Genomic DNA, 21,854 nt, shown 5'->3' on the forward strand with positions numbered 1-21,854 from the left:
TGCTTCTCTCTGCCTGTGTCTCTGCCTCTCTCTCTCTCTGTGTGTGTGTCTCTCATGTGTCTCTCATGAATCTTTTTTTAAAAGATTTATTTTTAAGTACCTTTACACCCAACATGGGACTCAGACTCACAGCCCCCAGATCAAGGGTCACATGCTCCACTGACGCAAGGCGCCCCATGTTGCATCTGGTTTAATCCTCACCTCAGCCCCATGAAGGAAGCGCTATTACTAGCTACATCTTATAGAGGAAAACTTGAGGACTGCAGAGGTTAGGTAACTTGACTAAGTTTGTAGATAACGAGTAAGCAGGAAAGCTGGGATTTGAAGCCAGCCAGCCAGCCGGCTTCCAGATCCTATGACTGGTCAACACAATGCTGTAATGTCTCCCTCAGCAATCATGCTTGGGACTTAAAATCAGCAGATTTGAGGAGTTCTAAGGTTGGGGGCTGCTCCAGGGCAGACAGAGAAGGCAGCACCTGCCTCCACCTCCTGCTGGGTAGAGAGGGGCCCCACCAGGCCCACTCGGTTTATCCTGGGATCTGCAATCCCCAGGGCTTGACCAGGGCCCTGGCTCTTGTCTCCACCAAAAAGCTCAAATACAAGCCTGGCTTCTGGCCAGGAGCGCCCTTGAGGCCACTTTTACTCATTGACGTGACAACCTGCCATGGTTCCCAGGATCAGCTTAGCTTAGCAAGTCCCCGAGAGATAAGAGGATATAGCCAGAAAGGAGCTGGTGCTGCGTAGATGGGCCGTACTAGCCTCGGTAGCACTGAGAATTACAGTTCCTGCAAAAGAGGAGGAGCAGAGAAAGGGGATATGCAGAAAACAAAGTCCCTGTGTCGCACTGTTATCCTGGGCCAACCCGACAGCCTCTGGTGGCCAGGGGTCACTCTAAGTCTTAGGAAGGTGGAAGGTGGGTGTCATGGAGGAGAAGAGGACCATTTCTGGTAAATGAGTCATGTGAAAATCCTTCCCAAACCACCAGGGATGTAAAAGTCTCTGAGTAGCCAGAAGTCTCTTACCCTTCTGCCCAGAGAAAGTAAATTCTTTTCTTTTTAAGATTTTGTTTATTTATTCATGAGGGACACAGGGAGAGAGAGAGGCAGAGAGACAGGCAGAGGGAGAAGCAGGCTCCACGCAGGGAGCCTGACATGGGACTCGATCCCGGGTCTCTAGGGTCAGGCCCTGGGCTGAAGGTGGCGCTAAACCGCTGAGCCACCGGGCTGCCCGAGAAAGTAAATTAACATGGAACAGCACAGGTCACCAGTTCTTCTCATCTTTATGGCCACCCTAGTGACTTGGCCAAGGAAAGCACTGAATGGAGCTAGGATTTGAAACAGCTCCATCCGTCTCCCATCACCCTCTGGCACCACCCCCGCAGATGGTCGGTAAACACCCATGGATGTGTACAGACTCCCAGGGAAACAAATAATCCCCCTCATAACGCCAACCTTTCCCCACTCTTAGTCCTTAGGGGGCCATGGGAGGAACTGAAATCTAGGAGGAAAGTAGCTTTTCAGGCCTGAAGCTACGTTTTTCGTTTCTGGGGCAGACATTTAATCCGCCTCAAGCTCTCTGCTACTGCTGCTTGGGCTCCGGCCTCCTGGGCCCTGGGGAGGGGGGCTCGGTTGTTCAGAGAGCTCTGTCCCCACAGCACCCCGGGCCTCGGTGAAGCTACCAGACCAGTCTCATTCACGACCCGGGTCAGTTCCCGTCACAGTGAAACCAGGATTAAGGAACTTTCCATTCAGCAGGACAGATTTTCACGCCCTCGGGTAGGGTTCGCTTATTTTGAAGAATACAGCGGGACATCTCGTTGATCTGGACTGTGCCAACTCACAATCGCTCACAGGGCCAAAAGTGGATGCAACGGGGTTGACTTTAAAACAGTATTTACGAAAAACAAACAAAAAAAAAAAAAAAGAAAGAAAGAAAAGAAGGGGAAGCCGGAAGAACAGAAGAAAGAACAAGCTGGCCGTGGCTCCGCGCAGGAGGCTACAGGATTCATGCGAGTGAAAGGCCATCCCCACTCTCACGGCGTGTAGGAGCTTACAAGGTTCTCATTACAGGTTTCATAAGGAAAGCAGAATGGCATTCATAAGACAGCGCTGGCAGAGAATCACAGTTTCTTGGTCTTGGAAGGGGTTTATGAAAGGCTGACAGAGCCACAATATGTTCTCACAAATGATGAAGAATTCATGCATTCAACATTCAGTCATGGCTGCTTTGAGCACCGCTGATCGTGTGCACGCTGTGTGCCCGGCCTAGAGCTAGGCCGTGTGCATCCGTAGACGTCCAGAGGTTCACGGAGCGTTTTCACTTACACACATGATCTCACTCATTCAGGGCCCCGCCCACCCTCCCCCATGAGAGACCTACTATACTGACACCACTTCCCTCTGCGAGTACCATCTCCACTACCCCAGGACTCGTCAGCGCTGGGTAGGGACAGATAATTCAAACCAGTACACAAACCCAGGTGATTCCTTTCCCTCTTCACCCCACGTCAGACCCTAAAGGCAGCTCCGTTGGCTTCTGCATTCAAGGCCAAGTGATAAAGGGAGGGGGCCCTACTCCATCTTCCAGGAAGTGACTCATCTCTGCTTGGTGTGGTCATGACCCCACTGCCCTGGGAAATATCCCAAACTGGGGATGCGTCTGGGAGAGGAGAGGAAACACCTGTAAAGGACGTGCTTATTCTCCTCGCCTCCCTCACCCCCCTAGGAGAGATGAAGTCACCAAACGCCAAAGCCTGTTACCACTGCAGTGAACGCCATCGTCCTCAAGTTCATATCCTGGGTCACAGCGGCAGATGAAAGAGCCGTAGGTGTTGACGCAGGTTTGCACACAGGGATTCTCAGTGGCGCACTCGTTCACGTCTGTGGAAAGCAACAACCCATCACTGGCCATCCTCACAACAGAAACAGACGAAGCAGAAAACGCACCGGCCACAAAATCTGCTGGCACCAGGAGACCAGATTCCCAGGCTCCAAGGATCTCAGCCAGGACCCACCAGATCCGGAGCGCAGACCCCGGAGGGTTCCCAGGAGGACCAGGGCCTCTGTGCTCAGAGGCTGGAAGGGTTGGAAGGCCTGTGTACACATCAGACCCATGTGCATGCATGTAGCCACATACTCCCCCTAGGAAGGCCAGGCTCCAAGGCTCAGCCACAGGAGTTTCCAGGCAACACTTGCTCTTTCTCATCACCTGCTGCATTATCCTGCTGACTGGCTCTTCCCTCACCACCGCTGACCTCAAAGTCTCAAGTCAACGAATAACCATGACCCTTCCAGTTACAAGTCTATCACTGCTAGAGACTGAATTGCATCCCTCCCCAAAATTCCTATGTTGAAGCCCTAACCCCCACATGATTATATTTGGAGATGGGCACCTGGGAGGTAATTAAGGTTAAATGAGGTCGTACAGGCGGGGCCCTGACGATAGGACTGTGCCCTTATGAGAGTGGACACCAGAGGGCTAACGCTTGCTCCCTCAGCCATGTGAGCACATGGTAAGAAGGCAGCCATCCGCGGGCCGGGGACAGAGCCCCCACAAGCGCCTGACTGTGCTAGCATCTTGCCCTTGGGATTCTAGCCTCAGGAACTATGAGAAAATAAATTTCTGTTGCGTAAGCCACCCAGTCTGGTATTTTATCACAGCAGCCTGAGCTGAGACAATGGCTCGTTAACAATGTCATTCATTAGGACCAAAGGATCTCACATGTGCCAAACCCTTCCAAGGACCACAGCCCTGTCTTACAGGCCCAGTGGGTTAAGGAGAGGACCACAGAGGGGCACAAGGAACCTTTTAGATAATGGAATATTTCATCACCTTGAGTGTGGTGATGGCTGCATGGGGGTCTACAGGTGGCAACGTTTATGAAATAATGTGCCTTTAATGTGCACTTGATTGTACATCCCTGATACATCAATAATTTTAAGGTTGCTTTGAGGTTGGTAGATATGTCCAAGTCCCTGAAGTGACAAGACCAGAGCTGGAACTGGAACCTGAGTTGGGGATCCCCCCATAACACCCATGAGTTATCCTGCAGAGTTCAGCGGGGTGAGGGGAGGGGAAGGAGGGAGCCCCTTTCTGTACTGGCACTGGCTGACCCTTTTTAAGCACATCCTCTCCCTAGCTCTATATGCCAATGACCCAAGTCCCAGCTGAGAGAGTTTCTATCCCCTTCGAAGTCCAGGTCAACCTCTTAAGGCTCTGGACAGCAGTTTGGGTGTTTTCAGAGTGAGACACCTTCATAGGGAACAGCTTGAACTTTTCTTAATGGGGAGAGCTGGTCCTGGGCCCACACAACTCCTGCCTCCTTGGAGCTTTTAGAGGGAGTAAAGAAAGAAACAACAAAACAAAACAAAAAGCGGGGCTCTGCAGGGAGGGCCCAGTGAGACCCCAGTCTCCCCAACAGAACTTGGAGGCTCTGCACCCCAGAAAGAAGCCAGGAAATGCCATGGCGGTGGGCCTTGGAGTACAGTCCAGGCAGGATGGCACTGCCCAGTTTTAGGGCTGGTGTCCTTGGCTTCCGGCCACATGCTGACCAGGATGAGGGAGCTGTGGCCTGGCTCTCTAAGCTCTCAGCTGCCCCTGTGGAACGACAGTCCCACAGCCCTGTGCCTCCTGGGTCCCGCACACCCGAGTGCCCTGCTGAATGAAGCAGAAGGATTCCAGGAGCTCAACAGAGAACATAACCCCCTGTTTAGGCCGAGGATGCTGCTGACGCAATGTCCCAGTGGCTGGGGGCCGGTGTGCAGGCCTTGGCGCGCTGTGGACTTGGCACCGCCAGGTGTCTCACCTGCGTCTCATCACAGGCCTGTCCCTGAGACGCCTGAAGGACACCGGGCGGGCGTCAGCTGTTCTCTGTGGGTGCTGGAAGCGCCTCGCCAGCCTCTGGGTGGAAGCCATGCTGCCCTCCCAGCCCGGCCCCGCGCAGAGAAGCCGCCTCTGCCCTATGTGCTCCTCCCAGCACCCAGGGCCCGGGGGAAGGAAGGGCCCCTGTCCCATCAGCTCCCTCAACCTCCAGGGCCCGCCTGGTTCTCAGAAGAAAATCACCTCCCCTGGCAAGAGGAACTCGGTGGAGACTTCTGGAACAATAAGCAGAACCAGCTTTGGAGGAAAGACTTACAAAGAGTCCAGGATCAGCCCCTTTAAGGGCCGATGCCTTCCTGTTTACCCAATGATTTAGATACGATTAAGCTAATGGAAACATAATATCTTCCAACCAGCTGGCGCCAAGCCCTCCGCCAGACCTCAAATGGTGTGACAAGGAAATGGGCCCTGCAGAACCTGGTGGCAAGTTCCAAACAAAGCCTTTATTCTGCGTCTCCAGTCCCACCTCCACGGTGGACAGAGCCAGGCAGGGGGCTAGAGGCCCAGCCGGGGCGGGGCCGGGCAGCTCTGGCACTGACTCCTTGGGCCTGGAGCCTCCATTCACTTCTTGGGCAGAAGAAACCTCCAGATGGAGACTGCAGAAGGCATGTGTTGTGTTTTCTCACTTATCAGTATTTGAAGTGATCATGTAAAACTCAGAGAAGGCCTTTGTCTCGGGGCACCTGGGCAGCTCAGGTGGCTGCACGTCCAACCCTTGGCTCCCGCTCAGGGCTCGGTCTCAGGATGGTGAGATCCAGCCTCACATCAGGCTCTAGGCTGGGCAGGGAGCCTGCTTGAAACTCTCTCTCCTTCCCCCTCTACCCCTCCTCCCCCTTCTCTCTCTCTCTCACTCTCTCTCTCTCTCTCTCAAAAAAACAAAAACAAAAACAACACCTCTGTTTCACTGTTTTTTTTTTTTTAATTTATTCATGAGAGACACAGAGAGAGAGGCAGAGACACAGGCAGAGGGAGAAGTGGGCTCCCTGCAGGGAGCCCGATGTGGAACTCAATCCCAGGACCCCGGGAGACACTCAACCGCTGAGCCCCCAGGGGCCTCTGTTTCACTCCGGTTTTGTGGGGAATGCTGAATCGGAAATTATCATCACCCCCTGGACTCTACTAAGGCACAGGCCCTGCTAGCATGGGTCATAGGGAAAACTGGAGGGAGAGCCATGGAAATTGGCCATGAAACCCCTGCACAGAGGGTGTCTACTGTGTAATTCACCAAGGCTCAAGAGCCCTTCCTGACACACAGCCCCCACCCTGCTCCCCAAGCATCAAAAATTGAACTCAGGCTATAGGACATGTGTGAAAATTTCCAATTAGCCCAGAAAGCTGGCAAGACCTCTTCTGGAAAGTAGACACATGGAGAGAAACAAATCCATGAAATCATAAGCCCCAGTTGATGGATGATTGTGGTGCTTTTTTGAGATGTTTCCCATAACCTTAGTTTGGACCTCAAGGTTCTGCAAGCACAATGACCATGAGCAAGAACAGACACCACGGAAACTGTCAGACTCTGGAGCAGACAGCGTCTAGTGTTTCACATTGTGTTCGAGTTATCGTTCGCGTCACATACCTTGGCAAGACCTTCCATCCTCGTTGAGGGTAAAGCCAGGGTTGCACGTACAGGAATAGGATCCAGGAACATTTGCACACAGTTGCTGGCAGTAGCCGTAGCGACATTCATCAATGTCTGGAAAGAGAAACACTAGCAAGGTGAGACATTTCTTCCCAATCAAGGGGTCATGCCCAGCATCATGCATGCCCACCTCTTCGAGAGCAGGACCATGAGAGGAAGGGGAACTAAGGGAAAGCCAGGACCCACTGAATGTCAGGGATGGTGATGCACTCCGGGGTCTAAGGCTCCATCCACCCACCACCCTTCCTGACCTGTCTCGGTCCCATGAACACCTGCACCTGTCTGGAAGGTTGTAGAAGAAATGTCTGCTCAGACAAGGATGCGGGGCAAGACAGCCTCCAAGATTCTGTCCAACTCCAATCTTCGATGCTAAGATTTACCCAACATGAAGAGTCTACTCTAAGACTCTGAAGAGATGTCTCAGCACCTCAGGAAGGGACAAGTGGCTGAGAGTGCAAGAGGAGTGCACAGCTGTGCTCCAACAGACCCCTCGCCAGCTGTTAGCCGTATCTGTCTAGCTCTCAGGAATAAGAGCAAGTGCGGGCCCTGGCAAGCAGCAGCACCACAGTCAGGAGACTGACGAATCCAGTGATACAAGGATGCCGGGCTTCGCCCTGGATCTCCTGCTTGCACCGAGCAGAACTAAAACTCTGGGCAAGCACACCTTTCCCAGCCATGGCTGGCTCACCCTGAGCAAGCAGTTCTGTGGGTGAATGGAGGCTGCTTTTAGCAGATCTGGGCAACCTGTCCTTGCTGCTGACATGTGCCAGTCAACGGGGAGCCTGATGTCATTGGAAAAGCAGTCCCCATTACCCCAAGTGAATGGGCTGATGGGCAAGAGGATTCACTCTTGTGTGATGGGATGCCTCAAGTGACACCCACAGAGGGAGACCAAGTCCTCACCTGTCCAGGCACCTGCTGTGACCAGTGGATCCAACTGCAGCAGTAACTGGGCCTTATCACATTATACCCATCTCCCCCAGAGGTTTCCTCCTGGGCCCCCGGTTCCTCTGGAACCAGAATCCAGCCAGGGCCCTGGAGACCAGTCCAGAACCTGTCCTTGTACCTGGTTTCTACACGCACTGCCACAAACGAGCCTACCTTCACCTACCTCCACCTAACCTATTGCTCAGCCCCTCAGAGGCCGTGCTTAGCCCTTGTGACTCTGTTCTCTATCTGAGCAGCAACCACCTGGAACTCAGCCCTCCTCCCCAGGACCCACCGAGTACTCTGCAGCGCCTGCTGGGAAAGCACACTGACAGTTGCTGGTCCTGACTGTTCCCAGGTCAGGGCACAGTCACTGAGGCCGGAAAGGGCCCCCCTCTGCCTCAGGGTACCTTGCAGGAAAAGCAGCCCCCAGCGCCTCCTTTTTTCTGCAAGAGCCTCCAAGGTGCACAGAAGGGGTGGTAGACGGGGATGGAATCCAGGTTTTGGAAGGCAAAGAAGATGTGGCCAGGAGAAGGCATGAGCTAAGCCACAGTTGGGAGACATCTTCACTTAGGATGTGGAGTATGAGCAGGCTGTGCACGTGGTACCACGTTAGGGCTCCAGGAACATCCCCCCCAAAGCTTCAAGCCCTGTGGGAGAGAACAGCCCTCCCAAGGAGAGAGGTGTCCCAGGTCCTGGTCCCCCTCAGATGGGGAAGGGGCCTCCGGCCCTGAAGTCTCCTTCATGGGGCCGTGTACTGCTTGCCCGGTCCTCTCTAGCCTCCCCTTTCCCTTGGAGGAAAAACTGGACTGAGAGAGGAGCCAGATTTCAGGCCCAACTCACTCACCTCAGCTTTGTTCAAAATGTTCCCCCTCTTTGAGTCTCAGTCTCCAACTCTATAAAAATTGGATGACATAATATCTAACATCCCTTCCAGCTCTGAGAGCCGACATATTAAGTTCCCACACAAATAACTCACTCACACTGATCTGCTTATGTTCAAATCAGTAGCATCAAATTTTCCATCATCGCTAAGGTTGGTTTAAATGCAGTGACCATCATATTCACAAATGCCCGTGTGCAGCCCGCCCTTCAGTGCCTATGCCCAGGAAGGAGAATCCCGCCAAGTCCAGTCTAGCCTGTCAGGCCCCCAAGATGCTTTGGGAAGGGCTCTAAAGCCGACCAACACTCAAGTCTTAATCGGGAGTGTCTTGGAGAAAAAGAACCTTCTTTCTTTCTTTTTGTTTCCATGATGTTGTTTGGATTTGTTTCTCAGCTCCTCCAGGATGGATTTTTCGGGCATCAGAACAGTGTCTTAGAGAACTTACACTGCTAAGGCTTTTCCAAGGAAACACAGCATTAGAAATCACACCCTAGAAATAGAATTGAAGTGACAGCAAGCAATTGCTATGAATGCATTCACTTGGCTGGAGCGAAACCAGAGGGGAAGAAAGGAAAATCACCCTCCAGTAAAAATAAACCGAGAGATCAGATAGCAGATGCCAACTGCAAGGGGCAAAATTCTCAACTGGCAATGACTGATTCCTTGGGAATAAAAAAAAGACCTGGGGGGTGGGTATTGGGGGTGGGGGAGTGTCAGGATCTTCTGATCCTGATTTGGGACTTGGAATGTTTCTGTGACTAAGCAAGGGTTCCCCCCCTCACTATGATGTCGACCTAAGATAGAATAATCCTCACCCCTCATCACTTCCTGCCTGGGATGCCAACGTCCTAAAGACAGGAAGTGAGTCTATGGAAAACCAACTGTGGGCCCTTAAACATTACATTCAAAAACTCCGCTACTGGGCAGCTCTGGTGGCTCAGTGGTTTAGCGCCGCCTTCAGCCCAGGGCGTGATCCGGGGGTCCCTGGATCGAGTCCTACGTCGGGCTCCCTGCATGGAGCCTGCTTCTCCCTCTGCCTGTGTGTCTCTCTCTCTCTGTGTCTCTTATGAATAAATAAAATCTTTAAAAAAAAAAAAAGAAAAAAAAAAACTCCGCTACTGACACTGACGGTGACAGTCACAGGTGGTTTGAAAAGGGCCAGGCAAGCTCCATAGGCTCCTACCCCGCTGGCCCCCACCCAAGAGAAGCCCAGCACCCTCAGGCCAGCCGGCTGGGCCCTGGTTCTACACCACCACCTGCAGCCATCGATTTCCCAGAGTCCCTGAAAGCCCCAGAGAGCGGTTACCTAAGCACTGGCCCTCCAGAAGCCAGTAGCCATCGGTGCAGGAGCAGGTGTAGCCTCCTTCTGTGTTGATGCAAATCTGGGTAGGGTTGCACTGGTGAGAATCCGTTGCACACTCGTCCACATCTGTAACACAAACATGTTCCAGACAAGGTCACCTACACTTACCCAGAGCCCTGGAGCCACCGGTGGTGCCAGCTGCTTCTCTGTCCCGCTGCAAAGGTGATACCGGCTACAGGCTCCATCCAAGGAGATGGAGGTGCCTCCCTGGTGGATACCACACGGAGGCCCTGACTGTTATGTGGGGGGCAGACCTCGTGTGCTGCCTGGAGATCCACAGAAGAAAACGGCCACGAAGGGTACACACATCCCTGGGGACTCGTCTAGCCTCCTGTCCTATCCCTTTCTGAAGGCAGGTCACCTTGAAAACAACCATGACTCGATGTGGAAACACATCTGGCCGTGGGTGCACTCACTCAGGTGTTAAGGGGTCTGTGGTGCACCTGCGTGGGAACAGCTCCCGCTCAAGGAAGGGAGTGGTGGAGCCGTGGGATCGGACCCTCCGTCCACGGAAATCCTTCAGCCTGGGCCTCCTGCCCTGCCACAGAGCCTCACAGGGCCCTGTGGTCTCCCTGCAGCTGCAGCCCCCAGGGCTGACCCGCTGCCCTCCACGCAATGCCACCTGCCCACAGCCATCCGTTGGCTTCCCTACACATTCATCTTTTAACTCACTGCACGTGACCTTTCAAGCGCCCGGCTCTGCCCGGCCCTGCACCTGCGCCTCCCCTCCTTGTCAGCCCGCCTTCCTGTCTGTGCTTCCTCAGGGCACCTGCCTTTTGCTCCCCTCATTACTGCCCTCGGGTTGGCTCATCTCCGTCTTTTCCTCCAAAAGGACCACTTGCAATTGGAAATACTATTAAAACTACTCACTGAGGGACACCTGGGTGGCTCAGTGGATAAGCACCTGCCTTCAGCCCAGAACGTGATCCTAGAGTCCAAGGATCGAGTCCCACATCAGGCTCCCTGCATGGAGCCTGCTTCTCCCTCTGCCTCTCTCTCTGTGTCTCTCAGGAATACATAAATAAAGTCTAGGGAAAAAATTTAAAAAAAAATAAAAGCTACTCACTAAGCCTGTGCAGCATGCCTATGTGGTGTACACAGGCCACATGTGTGTCATGTGCATGTGTGCTATGTAATGTGGCCTGCAGAAGTCTTGTGTGTACTCCATCTGCAGTGTATTGTGTGCAGATGCCACATGCACATATGACACCTCACACATGCTGCCACATTTATTCTCACAATCGCCCTGGGAGAAGGACTCACACCTCCTACTTACAGATGCAAAAACTGTGCTGACAGAGTAAGTTCTGAGCTAAGGGCCCAGGCTTCCCTGCCCACCTACTCCAAAGCCCTCTGTGGCAGGAAGGACAGGGGTCATATCCCCAAGAACATTGTGGGTCCAGAGGGAGCTGAAGAAGGTGATACCGAGGTGCAGAAAAGAGGGTTGAGCTTTCACCGCCTCTCCTGTCCCTCCTGGAAAACTGTCTACCTCTCGACATTGCAGCTCACAGACCGTAGGGGCGCCTGGGCGACGGCCCAGAGTCTTGCCTGCCGCGAGCACAAGAAGTAGCCTCAACGGGTTCAGTGGAACCATGGGTCAGGTAAGCCATGGCCTCGGGGGCCTGGATGACACCTGCGGGTCACCTGCAGCACATTGGCCTGACACCGTTACACAATCTCCACCCCACCCCAAATGATCAAGGTGTGTGGGCATCGGGTGAAACCAGGCTTCAGTCCTCTAGGCACCAAGGCTCCAAGAACCTGGTTCCAAGATGCTGGCAGCCCCCACGCCCCCCGGCCCCATGACGACGTGCAGCCTCCGTGGCAAGCCTCTGTGGCAAACCCCCACCTGTTCTTGGCTGCAAGAGCTCCTGCCTCTGCCCTCGGCTTCCCTTCCACCCCCAGTCCTGCCCACCCCTCGAAGCCTCCCAGGGGGACCAGCGAATAATGCTTGGCCGGCAGCCACTCCTGCCCAAATCCATATCGAACACTATGATAATAAATAACACCACTATCAGCCAGCACATGTTTACATTTTTCCAGCCGGGGGGTGATGGATGATGGCAATTGTGCCCTGGGAACAGCATGGCCCTAGGAATCTGTGCACATTTTTTCCTGCCCAGAGAGGATTAAAGGGAGAGAGAGATTCAAGGGGACAAAAGCCATCAGACGTGGTGAGAGCAGGTTCTCAAGACTCTTGTGTTTGTGTAACTTGTGACACACACAATGTGGCGGTGGTGGCCTCCTGCAGGGAAAAACCAGAGCCTTGCCAGTGGGCCCAGCAGGCTCCAGCAGGCACGCCGGCTCACACGCACACTCCCGAGGGTGCTTGCAAACTAGGTGAACCTACAAACTGCATCTTTAAAACTCATTGTTTAAAAAAAAAAACTCCCCTGCTTTTACGTAAAGAATTCACTTGATTAGAATAACTGCATGTCTGCTGACACACGTTCAAGGAAAAACTATATTTTAAACTCTCACTTGCTCATCAAATGGAATGTCAATATATACTTTTTTTTTTTTTTTTTTTTTTTTGGAGAATCCTACAAGTCCCTGGAGTTTTTTGGAGGGTGCATCTTACCTTTATATCCTGAAAACATAACCTAGTGTCCTGCTGTGTCCACAGTAAATGTTCAATGATTATTTGGTGAATGAATGAATGAATGAATGAATGAATGAACGAATGAATGAACACATGAACAACACCCATTATGGCCTTGAAGTCCCCAGATGAGTTGCCCCAGCCAGCGTCCTGGGGTGTGTGGACTTTAAAAACAACCCACAAAACCACCGTGGTTAGCTTATACACCCGGTGGAGCAGAAACCAGAAGGTTCTTGCTGTGGGGATCTTCCAGGGCACAGTGACTCACCACACGTTCCAGCTCAAGCCCAGTCGCTTACATTACATACATCAGACTTCAATAACAGAAGAGGAAAGCGACATCGAACCACTCCAAGGACATTCTTTGGTAACGCGTCCCTTTCTGCATCCGTGGAAAATCACAAGTTACGGCACCCTGAGTAGGCATCACTATCGTCGTGCCCACGCCATGCCCACTACTTTCTTCCCTGTGGGACCCTTATGAAGAGTCTCCCAAACCAGGGTGCTCTGTTCATTCAGTGCTTTATCTATTTCCTCCCTCCCTCCCTCACTATGGCTCAATGTGTGCACGTATGTGGCCTCCCAAAGCCCCAGGGTGGCTGGAGGGTTCTCCCTCCACCTCCCTCCAAGAAGGGGACCGTCTGCGTCCTCCGTGTCCTGGGCCCGCCCCCTGGCTGGCTCCTGGGAGCTGTGGCCCTCGTCGACTGCGTGGGCACCTGGAGGACTCTACCAGCGCCCCCATGGCTCATCTCTCCACAGGTGCGGCACTGTCTGTCTGCGGTCCACATGGCCAGTGCCCCGGCAACCAGAGGACAGAGGTCACGCACGTCTCCAGGACCTGGTGGCACAGCACAGCCAGTGCTGCACCTGCCCAGGAGAAACCATCCTCTGCACCAAGTGCTGCAGCTTTGCCTGGGCTGGCACCCCTTCCTTCACATGTCTCCAGAGTGGCTTTCACTGGAAACATCCTCAATCTGAAACCACTGCTCACTTTTGAAAGTCAGCAAAATCCATCAGCTCCTTGACGCCCCCCATGAGGCCGCCGGCCTCAGGGAGCGCCCCCACTTCAGGACGGCGGCCCACAGATTCGGGATGCTCCTATGGGATTTCCCACGGCTAGCTGCGTCTCAGGTCCTCAGCCAGACAGAAAGTATCAGGTGCGCTAAGGCAGTGGGAAGAAGGATGTCTGTCGGGTCCAGGCGGGATCTCACGGAGGCGGCAGATGGAGAAACTGGCTGTAAGACATCAGAAGGCAACCGCCTGACAACCCAGACAACAAAACAAATGAAGTCTTCCAGGCTGACTCAGGCAACGCCACGGGGAGGGACCACAGTCTGAGTGCTGGTTCATGGGTTTATTATATAAAGATCTCAACAGGGAGGCGCAACAGACTAAACATGCTGCCGTACATATGCATAAATCAGATGGAATATAAAAAGCACGCACGTGTATGCCACCTATTAGTTATATGTGAATGTAGCTATCATATACCAACACGCATTTCCATTTCCGGATTCATTCCTGAAAGTCAAAGGGAAAACACTTAAACCGTTGTCATAGCACACATCCTAACTGAAATTAAAGGTCCTTTAAAAACTGCAAGACAATGCAAAACAAAAACCAATGATTCATCCCTGCCCACGGGGAGAACATTTCCTAAGCCATCCTGCCCCCCCACCAAAGCCTAAGAGGGAAAAAGACCAAAGGGCCAAGACCTCCCCTGGAAGGGTTAGTGCGTAAAAAATAACTTCGGGGGCAGGCGGAGCTAGATGTGAATCCAGGCTCCGCACTTGGTAAGTAAGTACCACAGAGCAAGTTCATCAGCCTCCCAGACCCTCCGGTGTCCTGACAAATGGAGCGAAGCAGGGCCCATAAGTTAAAGTGTGCGCAGATCCTATCACCACCACCCAGCACAGGCAGGGTACCCCCGGGGGATTTTATTCCCCCCTCCCACATGAGGTGCTATTTCTAACAGCCGTGAAAGGAGCGACGCACGGCCTCTGCCTCTGCAGGCTCTGATCTGGGATTCACCAAAGACAGCACAATGACGGCACTGGGGCTCCGCGGGCTGCGGGGCAGGATTCGTTCCACCGTAGCCAGAGCCAGGGACTCCCCGCCCCCAGAGCGGTAGACACCCAGCAGGAGATGGGGACACAAGTGCCAAAGGGTAGGGTACGTTCCCTCACGGGGGTCAGTCTCCCTCTCTGCACTTTGGCATCTCCGGGTCCATCTACAAGTCTGTAACTGCAGACGTCCAGACGCCCAGATGCCCAGGAGTATGTGCATCTCACTGAATTCCACAGCCAAAGCGGGATCAGCCTTTACCCCACCTATGACTCCTCCCTCCTGCGTGTCTTCGGTTCTCCGATACTGTGAACAAGCAAGGGGGTCACCCTGGCGAACCTGTGTACACAACCTCAGAGGAATGTCTCTGTTCTTATGTGAGAACAGTCATTGGCCAAAGGGAAACATTCTCACTGGGTGACACAGGGGGAGACCGTCCAGAAGTATTTGGAAGGCTATACCTTTTCAAAAGCCTTTTTTGGAAATGGCAAAATCATTTCCTTGGTAGTAAATTTTTGCCCAGTGAAACAACATGTTTTCCCAGCCCATTTTTATTCCTTCCTTGCTCAAGCTAATGGGGCTTTTGATAAGAAAGAAGAAAGTAACAATGGCACATTCTTAGGCCTCCCACTGAAACCAGTCTCAGGCCCGCTGCTGGACTGCGTCACTGCCATTTCTCAGCGAGACAAGCCCAGCCACGGCTGGAAGCTCCACAGGACCTCCTTCCCAAACACCTGCTTAATTAAAGACCTCAGCGTTCGAGAACTCGCTTGTTGAAATCCCAGGACATCTGCGCTCCATGTGTCTGATGGGTCCTGGGCAACAATTAGGAACGAGATCTTTCTGTATTTCCAGCACTTTTCTCGATGCTTGATATTAAGCTTAGGATACAAAACTTGTGCATGTTGTGCCTCTAATTAGGCAACAAATATGTGGTCCATTCTTCCAAACAACAGAGAATCCTTTCCTCTTGGATGAAACCAGCTGGAATGCAAGTTCTGACCTCTCTGTGGATTCTGTTTTTCTATCCATAAAATGAGAGCATGGAGGAGAGTTCTGGAAGGCCCCTTCTAGCTGTGGTCTTCTACAGAAACAAACTATGCAACTAATGGAGATCACATTGTTTGGTCCTGGGTAATTATTTTCATCAGAGTGCTCAGTAAACATCAGCTGACTTTAGCTGCTTTCAAAACAGGCAGAGAATTGGCCAAGCGCATTCAACTTTTGCCAACGCATGAATGGTCACAGCAGCTGTGGGGGGTAGGGGATGAGGAAGGGATGACACATATCTGCCTTCTTGAGTGTCATGAATCAAACTGTCTTGACAGTAAGGAGCCAAGGCTGCTCACTGCCAGTCTAGACATGGTATCTTTTTTTTTTTTTAAAGGGATTGAGGCTTTAGTTAATACCATGATTGTAAACCAGGCAAACATGGAGCTCACATTAGATTTCCATTTACTAAAATCGTGCCATTTGTCCATCAACAGAGAAGGACTTTTGAACCTATACAAGCCAGTGGTTCCCAAACTTAGCTACTACCTGTGGTTCCCAAACCTACTACCTGAGAGCATTACCTGATTTAATCCAAACATCTGGGGTTGAGGCTTGGAGAGCTGTTTAGCTTCATGATTCCAATGCAAAACTGTATCTGGAACTTGCTGTGCCAGACCAGTACCTCTCACACGTGAATGTGCATATGAGTCAGTGGGGAGCTTGCTAAAGCTCAGGTTCCCATTTGGTAGATTCCACATTTCTAACAAGCTCCCTGCCAGCCCAGGGGCCACATTTTGCATAACAAGGTGCTGGATTATCATGAGTGATAATTAGTCCTGTACCCCGTGCAACTTGCTCAGAGTTTCAAAGACTGTTCAAGAGTGTCCAGGAGAGAACTGAAGTGTTCAAATATCAAGCCAACGAGTCCTACGTGGATATTTCTCTACAGTCAAACCCATGGGTTACTATATACTATTCACACTTCTGGAGTCTTATTAAACAAGTCTGCAGCACAGTCTATACCAGACAGAAGGCTTTCCTGCTGTACAGAAATAGCCATTATTCAATTTCACCCTGCAATTGAGTGCCTGCTGCTACGGCGCCTTGGGCGAAAGCATTGTGTGCCTTCAGAAGTTCTCCCCTCCTTCAGTTTGCTGATGGTGTTTGCTTTCCTATGAGTAAACTTAGTTTCCAGAATATTGATGAAGTTCTTAGAAATACTGCCCCAAAGTGATGACAAAAAGTGCAAAAGATTCCAATTAGAAGAAAGGACAGTGTCTTTCCTCTGATGCACACTGCCCCTCTTCCACAAGCACCGTCTAGATATCCTACAGCTCCTGAATCTAAGAATCTCCAAGGTGTCTCCCCACAGGCTCCTCCTCTTCACCCCCTCTGAGCCTATTCCTGCCCCACGTCCTGACCTCCTTGTCACCCTCAGGGCCACAGTCTCTGATCTCCCTGTCCCTGGTGAAGGGCATCACTGTGTCCTAGTATCCCGAGCTAGAAACCTCAGCCAGTCTTCAATCCCCCCAACTCCCTCTTCTCACACAATTTCCTTCTGGAAATCTTGCAAACTGCCCTCTTTCTTAATATCACCCCCCGAAGACTCCAAGGCTTCACTGTCTTTTCTCTAAATGACTGAAAGAACTTTGTTACTAGTCTGCCGGCCTCCAGTCTCTCCCCAACAGCAAACTAAACACAACCTGCAGACCTATCCAACACACAAAAATGATCATGTGGCTCTACTCTTCAGAATTTTTTAGCCCCTCCTTAGAAATGTCATAGCTTTCTTTTGGCACATCAGCAACACAGCACATCAAGCCTACTTTCGTACTCAAACATGTGCTAAGCACATCTAGCTTTATAGCACTTCATATTGTATTACATAGTGAGTGGTGTATGGCCCATCTCCCTCCACTAAACAGAGTTTCTTTAAAGCCAGAACTGGGTCTTATTCACATTTGTATCTTAAGCTCCTAACCCAGTGCCTGCCATAATGGAGCGTATGGAAATAAATTATATTTGAATGAAGGTATTTCGTTCTCACAGTTTCCTGAAAGCAAGAGGGAGAGTGAGTAAGGCACAGGGCATCAGAGGAAACCAGTTCAACCACCCATTCCCTTTGTGGCCTACATCTCATTCCCATGGGTTGAAGGATATCTGGCAGACGGCTCCAACTCCAGTAAAGCCTCAGGCCTCAGCCAGGAGTTCCCCGGGGCTTCATTCCCATCCCAGACTTTGCCCAGGGCTGATTTGAAAGTGTCCTCAAGCTCCAAAGGCTCTGTGCTTTGGCCTGATGTAGTAAGTCATATTTCCTCTTTCCTCCTGGAGAGCTGGATGTCTATCTAGTTAAGGACAAAGTTTATTTTCAACAATCATAAGAAGGAAGAACACCAGAGGAGGGAAAAGATACATCTTCATTCCAGCCTGAAGATGGGCTCCAACAGGGCCTCTTAGGGCACAACCAGGAAATCTGATCCATTTTTCAGGCTCAGGACAAAAGCTCAGCCTGGTGCTGCCTGTGAGAATACCCAGATGTGCAAACTCACTCCAAGGAACCAGCCTATCGTCAGCAACACACATTCCCTGCCAGGTAACTCTCAGAGCATGATAACAAAATTTGCATGTTTTATTCCCCACATCTGAGGTCCAAAACCCTGCCACCACTTCTAACTCCATCACTAACTAACCAGGGTGCCACTGTACATGTCCCTGACCTGCATTTGCTCTCTTATCTGTGAAATTGAGCCACTACACCTGCCCTCCTTGTGCTTGCAGACCAGTGGGTAAGATTGACATTGAACAGAATCAAACGTGTGGAGGGCATTGCAGAGGACTATGAGTACATATACCTGGGAATGTCCCAGATCTGGGAGGTGAGGGCAGGTCTTGACACTGATCAATGATGTAGAGGAATAGTTCCTTCACATACTCCTATTCCTTGAAGCCTAGGGCAGGGGAGGGAGCTGACAGTTGGCTCTTTCAACATGACTAGTTACAAGCAATAGACCAGCAAATGATTAAGAATATAGATATTTCATCCTGAGAACAACCTACAATGTCTCTTCTCCTGCCCCCACCCCTCCACCCTGCTCCCATCTCTAGCAGATAACCCCAGAACAAGGCGAATAATTGTTAAGGCTAAAACTCAAGAGGAGGTGAAACCTCAAGGCATAGGAGGAAGAGGCAATAAGCATGTAGGGGCCACAGGGGTTGGGTAGAGGATACTAGGGATGTTGTCTCCTGGCTGAGGGGGGCCACACATCCTGAAAGTCTGGAAGAGAAGGCCCCACCCCAAACAGCACAGGGCTGAAATAGCCACACCTGCTTCCCCCACCCTTCTGCCTTGGTAAGAGTTGTATTCTATCACTTGAGCATAAAATAAATATTTGAACTAATTAAACACTTTTCAGAATTTCATGTTTACCCAGCCCATGCAATAGGGGCTTTCCTTTTATATCCACCCTTCTGTGGTCCTTAGAAAACTCCTGATTTCTCTGATGTGAAAGGCAGGGAGATGAAGGAACTACATGTGGGGCCAACCAACTAACTGACTTGCCAGATCCCTCTAGCAACCCCCATAAAGAACAAAGTGCCCAGGTCCCAGTATTGATAGAAAGCTAAACAGGATTCATTTATGCCACATATATTCACCATGAACCAATACAGCTGTAGATACTAGGGATTCAAAGATAAATGACACGTGGGTCGTGTCTGTTTACAGTCTAGTAGGGAACAGATAAGGGACTAGATAATCATAATTCATTATGGTAAGTGTCGTCCTGGAGCAAAGAATGAGATCACTTCCAGGAGAAACAGACTTCCTGGAGCAGAAGCTATTTGGGTGGATCTAGATATATGATGTGGGAGAGGCTGTGCAATTGAATACTGTCTTCCAATATCTATTCTCCCAACTAAAGACTGGATTTTTCAGCTTCCCTTACAGTGAACTGGGACTATATGACTAAATTCTGGCCAGTGGAACACAAACAAAAATATTGCATAACAACTTCAGAGTCATACTTTAAAATAATGAGTGTGTGGTACCCTTGTCACTTATCTCCTCCCTCTGGCTGGAATGTATATATGATGGTGAGAGCCAGAGCAGCCATGTTGGATCCAGAAGTGAGAGCCACATGTTGAGTTTGGCCAAGCCACTCTACTAGCCCTGAACTACCTGCCTCTGAACTGTACCATAAGGGAATATTTAAATTCTCTCTTATCTAAACTAGTGTGTTGAAGGTCTTTTTGTTATAGCAGCTTAGCTTAGACCCTAATACAAATAAACAGGGGCTAGTCAAAAGGTGTAGGTGGTCTCCCCTGTGGACCTGAAGGATGGATGCACACTGGCCCAGAGTTTTCCTATGACCCTTCCCCAATAAATCTAAAGGAACTTGAAAAAGGGAAGCAAACAAAGTCCAAAGTTGTTAGTAGGAGGAAAGAAATAATAAAGACCAGAGCCGAAAGAAATCGAAGCTAAAAAAAAATAGAAAATATCAATGAAACTAGAAGTTTATTTTTTGAAAAGATAAACAGAAGTGATAAACCTTTAGCTAAACTCACTAAGAAAAGAGAGAGGACTCAAATAAATAAAATCAGAAATGAAAGAGGGGAAGTTATAACTGATACCAAAGAAACACAAAAGGTCATAAGAGACTGCTATGAAAAATTATACATCAACAAGTTTAACAGCCTAGAAGAAATGGATAAATTCCTAGAAACATGTAATCTTCCAACACTGAATCATGAAGAAATAGAAAATCTGGATAGACTGATACTAAAAGAAGATTCAATCAGTAATCCAAAACTTCCTGACAAACAAAAGTCCAAGACCAGATGACTTCACTGGTAAATTCTACCAAACATTCAAAGAAGATTTAACACCTACTCTTCTCAAACTCTTCCAAAAATTGAAGAGGAGGGAACACTTCCAAATTCATTTTATGAGGCCAGCATTAACCTGATACTAAAAACAGGTAAGATTACACATAAAAAGATTACAAGCCAATATCCCTGATGAACACAGATGCAAAAATCCTCAACAAAATATTAGCAAATTTAATTCAACAATACATTAAAAAAATCATACCCCCTATTCACATGGGATTTATTCTATGGTGAGATTTAGTCTATGGCTAAGATGGTTCAATATCTGCAAACTAATCAAGGTGATACACCACATTAACAAAATGAACAAAAATCATATGGTCATAAAATTCGATGTTCGTTATGATAAAAACTCTCCACAAAGCAGGTATAGAGGTGATGTAACACAAGAAACATAGAAACCATATACAACAAACACCCATATAATATCACACTCAATGGTGAAAAGCTAAACGCTTTTCCTCTAAGATCAGGAATAAGACAAAGATGTTCACCCTCATTACTTTTATTCAACATAGTATTGGAAGTCCTAGCCAAAGCAATTAGGCAATAAAAAGAAATAAAATGCAACCAAATGATTCGCAAAAGAAAAAGTAAAACCCACTATTTGCAGACAACATGATTTTATATATAGAAAACCCTAATGATTCAACCAAAAAACTATTAGAACTAATAAACAGGGGTGCCTGGGTGGCTTAGTCAGTTGGACGTCTGCCTATTGATTTCATTTTGGGTGATGATCGCAGGGTTGTGGGATCAACCCCCATGTTGGGCTCCATGCTGAGCATGGAGTCTTCTTGAGATTCTCCCTCTCACTTTGCTCTTCTCTGCTCATGTTCTAAATAAATAAATACATAAAATCTTTAAAAAAAAAAAAGAACCAATAAAAAATTCAGTATATTTGCAGAACACACTATAATATACAGTAATATACAAAAAATGCTGGAGGAGGAGCAGGAAGAAACAGGAGCAGAAAGAACTGGAAAGGGGAAAAGAAAAGAAAAAAATGAAGACAATGAGGAAGAAAAATAAAAACACAGCCATCCTCTCCTGCATGTGAGCACTTGTATTGGCTCTCAAGTGATCCCCCACAAAAGTCCTAAGCCCTTTGTGGCTCTGGAACACATTACATTAGGTTTTATGATTTGATGAGCTCTCTGAGTTAGCTTCAGTCACAACAATTTGACTTCCGTATATTTTTTTAAAAACCATAGGTGAGCCTGAAAAAAAAATGTGATCCTTGATTCTACATGGTTGGGTCAAGAGTCTGCTCATAGGAGTCTACACAGCTGGGTTCTCAACAAATGCTTTTTTGATAAGAGTTAATAGCAGTAGTGAAGGAAGTTTTAATGAAAAATAAAAATAAATGGCCTCCCGTAACTCCCAGTGAGCACAATTGTCTGTGCCCCTCTGCACAGACGTCCTCGAAGCTGGACATCTATATTCAAGCTTTGTTTGCTTGAATATAATTAACACTTGAACTGTACACCTGCTGTCTGTGATCACAGCTCTACCTCTGTTCCTCCCTCTCCCTAACTCCCTCCCAGCAGACTTCCAGCTGTTCCATCCTACTACAGGCTCTCTCCAAGGTCACCGATGACTTCCACAATGTCAA

General features: G+C 49.7%; 1 protein-coding gene across 1 annotated transcript in view; it reads right to left on the reverse strand.

Moving 5' to 3' along the window:
* FBLN5 (fibulin 5) overlaps nucleotides 1-21,854 on the reverse strand; it is a 69,623-nt gene that overhangs the window by 13,561 nt on the left and 34,208 nt on the right. Inside the window, exons 5-7 of the mRNA XM_077908512.1 lie at nucleotides 9,637-9,759; nucleotides 6,458-6,574; nucleotides 2,760-2,879 (exon numbers count right to left, since the gene is read on the reverse strand). Coding sequence (XP_077764638.1) covers nucleotides 2,760-2,879; nucleotides 6,458-6,574; nucleotides 9,637-9,759 — 360 coding nt within the window. The remainder of the gene's footprint in view (nucleotides 1-2,759; nucleotides 2,880-6,457; nucleotides 6,575-9,636; nucleotides 9,760-21,854) is intronic.

Source organism: Canis aureus, chromosome 9 (assembly GCF_053574225.1).
Source record: "Canis aureus isolate CA01 chromosome 9, VMU_Caureus_v.1.0, whole genome shotgun sequence".
Taxonomy (NCBI): Eukaryota; Metazoa; Chordata; class Mammalia; order Carnivora; family Canidae; genus Canis; species Canis aureus.